The sequence below is a fragment of the Rhinopithecus roxellana genome, chromosome 12 (genome assembly GCF_007565055.1).
Source record: "Rhinopithecus roxellana isolate Shanxi Qingling chromosome 12, ASM756505v1, whole genome shotgun sequence".
Taxonomy (NCBI): domain Eukaryota; kingdom Metazoa; phylum Chordata; class Mammalia; order Primates; family Cercopithecidae; genus Rhinopithecus; species Rhinopithecus roxellana.
The window spans coordinates 12,452,398-12,463,177 of record NC_044560.1 but is presented as its reverse complement, the minus strand read 5'-3'; the positions used below and the strand labels follow the sequence as shown (position 1 = coordinate 12,463,177).

The 10,780-nt window shown below is 49.2% G+C and overlaps 1 protein-coding gene across 4 annotated transcripts in view; it reads left to right on the top strand.

Moving 5' to 3' along the window:
* TCEA3 (transcription elongation factor A3) overlaps positions 1 to 10,780 on the top strand; it is a 44,980-nt gene that overhangs the window by 16,220 nt on the left and 17,980 nt on the right. For all 4 annotated transcript variants that reach the window (XM_010355771.2, XM_010355770.1, XM_030913294.1 and 1 more), the window contains one exon: positions 724 to 786. In XM_010355771.2, coding sequence (XP_010354073.1) covers positions 724 to 786 — 63 coding nt within the window. The remainder of the gene's footprint in view (positions 1 to 723; positions 787 to 10,780) is intronic.

The following is a 10,780-nucleotide window of genomic DNA, read 5'->3' as shown; positions in this document are numbered from 1 at the left end:
GTCTCGATCTCCTGACCTCGTGATCCGCCCGCCTCGGCCTCCCAAAGTGCTGGGAGTACAGGCTTGAGCCACCGCGCCCAGTTGAAAAATTCACCTTTAAACCCATCACCCTAGCTGTAAACAGCATTTGAGTATATTTTCTTTAGATCTGCTTTTCCTCCTGTGCATTGGTTTTCTTGCGTGACTTTAGTCACAGTCCACATCTAATTTTGTCTCTTGCTTTTTTTATTGCTATTTTAACCCAGCTCTTCTATCCCCAAGGCCCATGTGTTTCTCCTCTCCTCCTCCTAAAGTGCCTGCCAGGGAGGCTGAAGCTGATCTCTCTGTTTCTCTGGTTCCAGATGAGTACAGACAACTCCAGAAATCCAGTCTCTGTGGACTCCAGTTAGCTAAGGCCTGCCTGACAGCCAGGAGGACAGGGGCCTGCTGAGAATAGTTGTTAATAATGAGCAACACAACACATGTCACATACGCGTGACATGTGTTAGGCCCTTGGCAGATATCGACTTCCTTCCCTTGTATTGGTTCATTTGATGGAGGGTAGGTGAAGGTCATGACCAGCCAGCACCGCCTGGAGCTCCCTCTCCCAGGTAGCTGTGGTCCGGGTGGGCTTCCTTAGCCTCAATCCAGCTGGCCTTTTCCCAGGATGCTTTCTCCCCACCTTCCTGTCAGCACTGATGCTAGCCTACAAAGCAGTCTCATCGCCAATTTCTCTTCTTTCAGGAGAGACTCTGTGGACTCCAAGTCTTCTGCCACCTCCTCTCCAAAAAGGCCATCAGTGGAAAGGTAAAGGAAGCCACAGCCTTCTCCATCCCAATGTCCTATTCAGCCTGTGTCCCCTTCTCTGTTTTTATGGAGGAAGCCTAAGGCAGAGGAAAGGAGGGAAGGAAGAAACCTCCTACGTTATGCTGCCCCCATATTCTAAGACCCACAAAGTCTTCCCACATTTCAGCCCTGGGGGACCCTCTGGATGTGCCTTTCATTTCTCTGTGGTCCGTTGCTCAATTCATCATGTATTCATTCATGTATTTACTCATCCATCCATTTAGCAAGTGGGCCCCCGAATCAGGCGTGTGGCTCCTTCCCTGGGGCGGCTGACTGGTTGCTGTTGCCCCATCACTGTCAGGGGACCAGTCTCAAGGTCTGATTGAACCCCGTGAGGACAGAGGTCTTGAAAGCCGATACCTAGGCTGGGCACAGTGGCTCATGCCTGTAATCCCAGCACTTTGGGAGGCCGAGGCAGGCAGATCACTTGAGGTCAGGATTCGAGACCAGCCTGGCCAACATGGCAAAACCCCGCCTCTACTAAAAATACAAAAATTAGCCAGGTATGGTGGTGGGCACCTGTAATCCCAGCTACTCGGGAGGCTGAGGCAGGAGAATCGCTTGAACCCAGGAGGCAGATGTTGCAGTGAGTCGAGGTCACGCCACTGCACTCCAGCCTGGGCAACAGAGTGAGACTCCATCTCAAAAACAAAAACAAAACAATGGCCAGGCGTAGTGGCTCACACCTGTAATCCCAGCACTTTGGGAGGCTGAGGTGGGCGGATCACGAGGTCAGGAGATTGAGACCATCCTGGCTAACATGGTGAAACCCTGCCTCTACTAAAAAAATACAAAAAAATTAGCTGGGCGTGGTGGTGGGCACCTGTAATCCCAGCTACTTGGGAGGCTGAGGCAGGAGAATGGCGTGAACCCGGGAGGTGGAGCTTGCAGTGAGCTGAGATCGCGCCACTGCTCTCCAGCCTGGGCTGCAGAGCGAGACTCTGTCAAAAAAAAAAAAAAAAAAAAAAAAAAAAAAAAAAAAAAAAGCCTATATCTGGAGTGGACTCTCTCTGGATTTGGGCTGAACTGGTTAGGATGTCTACCCAAAAAATCATCCAGTCATTTAGTCATCAAATATTTATTGAGGGCTTACTATGTGGTGAGAACTATTCTAGGTGCCAGGGATACAGAAATTCACAAAAGAGACAAAAATCCCTGCAGTGATGGGGGGCCTTTAGTCTAAATAGAGGGCGACAGGTAAAGTTTAGAAGGTGACAAGTCCTATGGAAAACAGAAGCGGAGAGGGAAGAGGATTGGGGAAGGATATTCATGGAGCTGTCAGAAAAGGCCTCGAGGAAGTGACCGTTAGGCAACAGCTTGAAAGAGGAATTTAGCCAAGCAGATATTGTGGTCATTCCAAGCCAAGCACCCTGAGGTTGTGGGGTGTCCCTGGCAGAGTCAAGGAGCAGTGAGGTGGCCAAGGGCTGGAGCAGTTTAAGCAAGGGGGAGAGTTGGGGGAATGAGTAAAGCTGGAGCTATTGGAGGATACCGAGGGTGGGAACGATATCACCAAACTTATCAGGATGGCTCTGGCTGCTGTGCCAGGAATGAAGGAGCAGCAACACCAGCCAGGAGGCTGTTGTGGTAATTCAGGCAAGAGATCACAGTGGATTGGATCAGGGAGGTAATGGTGGAAGTGGGGTGAAGGGGTGGTTTCAGGATATATCTTGACAGGAAAGCTGACAGAACTTCCTGACAGATTGAATGTGGGGAATGAGAGAAACAGAGGAGTCGGGGATGAGTCCAAGATTTTTCACTTGAGCATCTGCAAGGATGGAGTTGCCATGAATTGGCATGGGGAAGACTGTGCTTATGCAAATCAGGCTTGGGGTGGAAAATTCAGAGTTCAGGTCTCGATGTGTTGGATTCGAGGCGTGTGTGAGTCATTCAGTTGGAGAAGTCGAATATGCAGTTGGATTATATGAGGCTACAATTCAGGAAGAAAGTCTCAGCTGGAAATATAAATTGCAGAGTCAAGGCCAGGTGCGGTGACTCATGCCTGTAATCCCAGCACTTTAGGAAGCCGAGGTGGGCAGATCGCTTAAAGCCGGGAGTTCAAGACCAGCCTGGACAACATGGAGAAACCCCATCTCTACTAAAAATACAACAGTCAGTGGGCATGGTGGCAGGTGCCTGTAATCCCAGCTACTCAGGAGGCTGAGACCAGAAAATCACTTGAACCTGGGAGGCGGAGGTTGCAGTGAGCTGAGATCGCGCCACTGCACTCAGCCTGGGGGACAGAATGAGACTCCATCTCAAAACAAAACAAAACAAAACAAAAATTGTAGTCATTAGTGTGTAACTGACATTTGAAGAACCTGGATGAGAGCACCAAGGAGAGATTGTGGATAAAGGAATGGGTGTGAAGTGTGGTCCAAGAGAGTCTTCAGAGGTCAGAGCAGGAGAAACAGGACCAAGGAGAACAGGCCAGGCCAGGAAGTGGCCAAACGGCAGATCAAGGAGAACGATTAGGGTCCATGGGGCCATATTGGGTTTTGGGGCACCCTGGTGGGAAGTTGCAGAATTATTTTAAGCCTAATGTATCAGTAAGATTGCCATTGGAAAGAAAAGTAGAGACACAAAAATTAGGTTGTTTAAGGTTTTATGAAGATTAAACAGGCCTAGGCTGTATTGCATACCTCCATCCAGCATGGCAGCCGCTCCAGCTGATGAGTGGAAGCTATCTGGAGTGCTGATTGGAGAGGAAATCTGAGGCTGTAGAAAAAGTTCTGCAGTCAATTAGCAATGTCTGATGTGGGTCAGGCCTAGAAATGGTGGCTCCAGTGTCATCCAGGTTCTAGACCAGTGGATCTCAGCAGGGGTCATTTAGAAATGTGTGGAGGCATTTTTGGTTGTCACTATGACTTGGGCCAAAGTAGGGGTGGGGCGAGAAGGATGGGGATACTCCTGACATTTCGTGGCAGGAACCAGAGATGCCAAGTGTGAAGGCTTTCCTGGATAATGAAGGGTCATCTTATCTCCAGATGAAACACTGGCCACTTGTGACATTCTGGATTTGATACTGTAATAAAAACACTCAGGCGGGGCGCGGTGGCTCATGCCTGTAATCCCAGCACTTTGGGAGGCCAAGGCGGGTGGATCACGAGGTCAGGAGATTGAGACCATTCCTGGCTAACACGGTGAAACCCCGTCTCTACTAAAAATATAAAAAATTAGCCGGGCATAGTGGCAAGCTCCTGTAGTCCCAGCTACTCGGAAGGCTGAGGCAGGAGAGTGGCGTGAACCTGGGAGGCAGAGCTTACAGTGAGCTGAGATCGCGCCACGGCACTCCAGCCTGGGCGACAGAGCAAGACTCCATCTCAAAAAATAAAAAAATAAAAATAAAAACACTCGACATTCGTGTAAGGATTTGAGCCTCCAGACTCCTCCTGACTTTGCCTTCATGGTCTTGAAATCTCCTAGCTCCCTCCCATAATGCATTCTTTTTCTGAAGATCAGTCAGACAGAATCTGTTTGTCCTTCCAGAAGCTGTGCCATTTCCTGCTGGTTCAGTATTGAGGGTAGGAAACCAAAAGGGACACAAGCAAGTCTCATTATCATTATTTTTTTGAGATGGAGTCTCACTCTGTCGCCAGGTTGGAGTGCAGTGGAGTGGATGAATGAATAAATGAATGAATACATGATGAATTGAGGAACTGACCACAGAGAGATGAAAGGCACATCCAGAGGGTCCCCCAGGGCTGAAATGTGGAAAGAAGAAGGTCCTCTTTGGAAGGAGTGCAATGCAACCTCCACCTCCTGGGTTCAAGTGATTCTCCTGCCTCAGCCACCCAAGTAGCTGCGACTACAGGTGCGGCCCACCATGCCCAGCTAATTTTTTGTATTTTTAGTAGAGACGGGGTTTCACCATATTGGCCAGTATGGTCTCAATCTCTCGACCTCGTGATCCACCTTCTTCGGCCCCCGCAAAGTGCTGGGATTACAGGCATGAGCCACAATGCCCGGCTGCAAATCTCATTAATTTATCTCCTACCCAGACTGTTTCCTGCATGATTTATTTCTCTATTTCATTTTTCTCTTTCATTCATTCATCCATTCATTGATTTGGCAAGCACATCTATTGAACACTTCCTTGCAAATTCAACATTCTCCAGGGATCAAGGGCACATGCATATACTGGGTGACTAGTGGAGATCATGGCAAACTAGAAAGTACGCGCTTGTCTGAAGGGGGCAGCCACTACCCCACCCCAGCTGATTGTTGCTTTGGGGAAATGCAGGTCCAGTGTGCCATGTCTTCCAATTACTTAAAGAAAAACCAGACACCTAGATTTTCATATGAGACTCCCCCCAACCACCTTTTATGAGACAGGATCTCACCCAGGCTGGAGTTCAGTGGTATAAACAGGGCTTACTGCAGCCTCAGCCCCCTGGGTTCAAGTGATCCTCCTGCCCCAGCCTCCCGTGTAGCTAGGACCACAGGTGCACGCCACCACACCCTGCTAACTTAAAAAATATTTTTTTGTAGAGACAGAGTCTCACTTTGTTGCCCAGGCTTGTCTCGAACTCCTGGGCTCAAGCAGTCCTCCTGCCTCAACTACCCAAAGTGCTGGGATTACAGGTGTGAGCCACCATGCCCGACCAAAACTCCCAATTATCAATATCAGCAACATATTCACATTTTTCTGTGACACGGTAGCGAGACAAGACATATTTGTAGCCCACCTGTTTTCGACCTCTAAGGCCAGGCAAAGGTTAAAACTCATCACTTCTCCCTTCTTAGGGCTAACCATGAGTGCAGAGGCAGACACCAAAATGCATGTTTTTAGAAAGGGGTAGGTATAAAACACCGTGGGAGCATAGGAAGCGTGTCTCAATATGACTATAAAAGTCAAAGGAGGCTTCGTGGAAGAGAAAGTATTTGAGCTGGGAATGGAAAGTCTAATAGGAGGAGTTTTGGAGGCAAGTCAGGAGAGTCATTGCAAGCAGAAAGAAATGGCACACGCAAAGGTGTGGAAGCGGGAGTGAGCACGATGCTCTGGGAACTGTAGCTGGAGTACCAGGAAGAAGATCACGAAGGATACCATGGTGACAGGGGAGAAAGTTGACTATTCTCAGTTGTCCTTTTACCTGGCTGTCAGAATGGTTTGCCACTTGTAGAGCATGCTCGCTGATGCAGTAACAGAAATGTCCTCGAGGTGGCGCACAGAAGCAGCGAGCCCGGCCTCCAGATGCCTCGACTCAGACCTGTGGTAGGAGGGTATTTTAAGGGCTAGTGCGGTGCAGGCACATCCAGGGAGCAGAAGGAAGCTGTTGATAAATCCAACCCCCAATCCCACCCCGGCCGGTGATGCCCTCTCTGCAGTTTGGCTCAGTTCCCAGGCGTGTGCACTGAAAGTAAAATGAGTGTGGCTGCCTGAAATGCTGCCCAGACACGAATTCCAGCCAGCCAGCCAGCTTGCTCCTAACCGGGGAGGCGGGACCAGGGCTGGGTGTGCCCTGCCAGGAAGGTGGGAAGAAGTGCTCCAAACAGCCTAGTCTTGCTCAGGTCAGAGGACTCTGGAAACCTTTCTTTTAGAGACATAGTTGATGTGTTGAAAATAATTTGGAAGGGCGACAGACAGGTTCGTGGTCTGACTATACCCTTTGCTAATTGGATGGGTAACTTGGGACAGTGACTTGGATGGATAATTCAGTTCAGCTCTCTGAGCTTCAATCTATTGATCTGTAAAATGGAGACAATTATGAACCCCTCTCAAGGTCATTGTGAGGATTAAATGAGGTAATGAAATACCCAGCACTGTTCCCAAACCATGTAAGTGCTCAATGAACACATAGTACTTTGTAATAATACTCACATGAAACCTGGTTATCTATGTAAACTGCGTAACACTTTGTCACTTAGTTACTTTCATCTGCCCCTTAAGATGGGTACTATTGTTTAACCTATTTTTACGTGTGAAAAAACTGAGGCATCTAGGGGTTAAGGAACCCAACCAAGGTCACATAGCTACAAAGTGTTGGTATCAGGCTGTGAACCTGGGAGTTTGACTCCAGAGCCTAGGTTCTTAATAAGTAAACTAACTCAGTGCAGTCATTTCAAAAATGACCACCATTATTACTGTCACTCGTCGGGGCTCCCTCAAAGCAGCATGCTACAGGCTCCCCTGACAGTTTTCCTGTGGTGAGTCATAGCTGTTGACAGTGTGCAAGGGCGCACACAGGTCGGTGGGGCACCATCCCAGCTGCAGGAGATGGCGTTATCTGGGTGCTGGGAGTTGACGGAGGCTGGCTCCGAGAGAGATCCCTCTCGTACTCCCAATCCCTCTCTTAGGCCCAGAGAGTGGAGCCACTGTCCTTCCAAAGAGGACCTTCTTCTTTCCACATTTCAGCCCTGGGGGACCCTCTGGATGTGCCTTTTGTCTCTCTGTGGTCAGTTCCTCAATTCATCATGTATTCATCCATTTATTCATTCATCCATTCGTTTAGCAACGATGGATCAAGTGTCCACCTAGAGCACTGTTACAGGAGCTGGAATGCAGCGGTGAACCTGTGACGGGGTCCCAATACTCTGGAGCCTGTAATCTGGAGATGGAGGCAGACGATGTTTATAAACATATGAACAAGTCAATCATACACTTGGATAAGTGCTGTAAAAGATAGAAATCAGGTGATGTGCTAGGGAGTTACAGGATGGGGACTGTCAGCCTTGGCTGAGGTGGTGAGGGAAGGCCTCCCTCATGCCAGCTGAGACCTGGAGAAGGAAGAGCATTCCAGGAAGGAAGACCAGCCTGTGCAAAGGCCCGGCAGTGGGAGGATGGGTATGTTTAAGGAACAGAAAGAAGCAGTGCTGTGGGGGCCTTCCGTAAACCGTGAGAAGAGTATGGCATGAGATTACATCAAAAAGCGGGTAGGGGCAGGAAGTGCAGTGGCTGGGAGGCTGTGGTGAGTTTTTGTGTTTTCTTTTTGTTTGTTTTTTTTTTTGAGACGGAGTCTCGCTCTGTTGCCCAGGCTGGAGTGCAGTGGCCAGATCTCAGTTCACTGCAAGCTCTGCCTCCCGGGTTTACGCCATTCTCCTGCCTCAGCCTCCCAAGTAGCTGGGACTACAGGCGCCCACGGTCTCACCTGGCTAGTTTTTTTTTTTTTTTTTTTTGTATTTTTTATAGAGACGGGGTTTCACCCTGTTAGCCAGGATGGTCTCGATCTCCTGACCTTGTGATCCGCCCGTCTCGGCCTCCCAAAGTGCTGGGATTACAGGCTTGAGCCACCGCGCCCGGCCTTTTGTTTGTTTTTTTGGAGACACAGTCTCGCTGTGTCGCTCAGACTGATGCGCAATGGCGTGATCTCAGCTCACTACAGCCTCAGCCTCCCGGCTTCAAGCGATTCTTGTGCCTCAGCCTTTTGAGTAACTGGGATTACAGGCGTGTGCCACCATACCCAGCTATTTTTTCTATGTTTAGTACAGACAGGGTTTGGCCTTGTTGGCCAGGCTGGTCTCGAACTCCTGACCACAAATGATTCTCCCACCTCGATGTCCCAAAGTGCTGGGACTTTAAGCATGAGCCACTGCACCCGGCCAGGAGTTTTACTTTATGCTAAAAATAATTGGAAGCTGTTACACCACCAGTCCCCAACCTTTTTGGCACCAGGGACTGGTTTCATAGAAGACAGTTTTTCCAGGGACCAGGGCTTGTGGGGGATGGTTTCAAGATGAAACTGTTCCACCTCTGATCATCAGGCATTAGATTCTCATAAGGAGTATGTAACCTAAATCCCTCATGTGCACAGTTCACAACAGGCCCACTTCCTGCTGTGTGGCCCGATTCCTAACAGGCCACAGACCGGTACTGGTCCGTGGCCCCAGGGGGTGAGAACCCTGTGTTGGAGGGTTAGAAGCAGGGGAGTGACTTGATCAGTTGTGGATTTTTGAAAAGTCCCTCTGGCTGCCCTTTGGCAAATGGATTGTAGTGGGGGAAGAGGACACAGGGAAACCAGTTTGGGGGCTGTTGTGACTGTTCAGGCGGGAACCCAGTGACCAGGACCAGGCTTGGGGGCAGGAACATCCATTTTTGGTTGCCGACAGCCCCACTAGTTCACACCCTGTCCAGCCTTTCCTCACCCAAACCTCCTGCTGCAGTCTGACTCCAGGAAAAATCTGCTTGGATCTCAGCTTCCTCGTCCCTCCACCGTGCTGCCAGGCAACCCAGTTGTCAGGCAGGGTCGGGTAGATTCAAGGCTAGATTAATCTAGGACAGTAAGTTTCAAAACTGCATTAAAAATAAATAAATAAATAAAAGCTAGGAAATGAATCCCTTTGGACAAAATTTTTAGAAATTCAGAATGTAAACCTTATAAGAACAGAGCTTTGCATCCCCGGCCCACCTCACCGGTATGCACGGAGACACCTTTGAGGAACCTCAAGTCTCTAGAGAAAGCAAAAATCCCAAAGGTCCAGGGGTCTGGAGTGAAAGAGGGGATCCAAGGTCAGGCCAAACAGCAAGAGGTGGGGGACAGGGAGGTCATCAGCAGAGTCCACACTGAGCTGTGCCCAGCTAGATGTTAGATGGGATTCTCTGGTAACTCCAGGTTGTTGATCCTGAGAAGCCTGGGCTACTCAGTCAGCCTCACTCTCAGACACAACTCCCTGGGCCTGAAAGACTTTGTCAGAAGTCCAGAATCCTCTTCTTCCTGAAAGGAAGTAGCATGTCTACAGCCTGAAAGTGAACATGAGAAGCAGCTGTGGATCCAGGTCCCAAGGCTGCCTGGTGCAGCTGCCCAGGCTGTGCATTGTGCAATTACAGGAGGTATCAAGCTAATAATGTGAATGGTGCCTCCTGGAGTGAGGAAATGCAGCAGCTCTCTGGGCACTTCCACAAGGGCTCAGTTTGGTAAGACCCTCGAGTGGGTCTTAATTTCACTCCAGGAGGGGACCTTAATTTTTTCAACTCTGATGAATCCACTTTTTTCTGAGCAGAAATATAGGGGCTGGCTGGCAGATTCTGATGGGTTATTGAAAAAGGAGGTGAGAAGAGCAGAGGAATGAAGACAAAGACTTCCTGACTTCCTGGCTCCTACCCTAAGAATAGTACAAAAACATCTCTGGAGGGAGGGAGTTGTGCAACTATCACAAAGTCATGCCAGGCACAGTGGCTCATGCCTGTAATCCCAGCACATTGGGAGGCCAAGGCGAGTGGATAATTTGAGGCCAGGAGTTTGAGTCCAGCCTGAGCAACATATTGAGAACCCCATTTCTACAGAAAAAAAAAAAAAATTGGCCTGGTGTGGCAGCATCTGCCCGGAGTCAGTCCTAGTTACTTGGGAGGCTGAGGCGAGAGGATCATTTGAGCCCAGGAGTTCGAGATTGCAGTGAGCTATGATTGACACACCTCACTTCTTCAAGGCTCCGTTCCATCATCTGTAAAATGGGCCCAGTAGTTTGTGACTTTTAGGGTTATCAAGAAGAATAAAGAGCAGACCTGTGGTAAATGGTGGCTTTTGTTTTACCATCCTTAACAAACCCAAGAGTCTGGTTAGATCTTTTCTCTCCAACTCCCTCTTCTTCTTATAAGCTCCCTCGCCCTCACACTCCAGCTACAATGAGCCCTTTGACATTGCCCATGCAAACCTTGGTCTTCCACACTTCCATGCATTTCTGGCACAAATGCATTTTTTGGCTGGGCACCGTAGCTCATGCCTGTAACCCCAGCACTTTGGGAGGCCAAGGAGGGTAGATCACCTGAGGTCAGGGGTTCAAGACCAGCCTGGCCAACATGGCGAAACCCCATCTCTACTAAAAATACAAAAATTAGCTGGGCGTGGTGGAGCATGCCTGTAATCCCAGCTACTAGGGAGGCTGAGGCAGGAGATTCGCTCAAATCCAGGAAGTGGAGGTTACAGTGAGCCAAGATTGTGTCACTCTACTCCAGCCTGGATGACAGAGTGAGACTCCCTCTCAAAAAAAAAAAAAAAAAAAGTGTTTCTCACATCACAAAAGT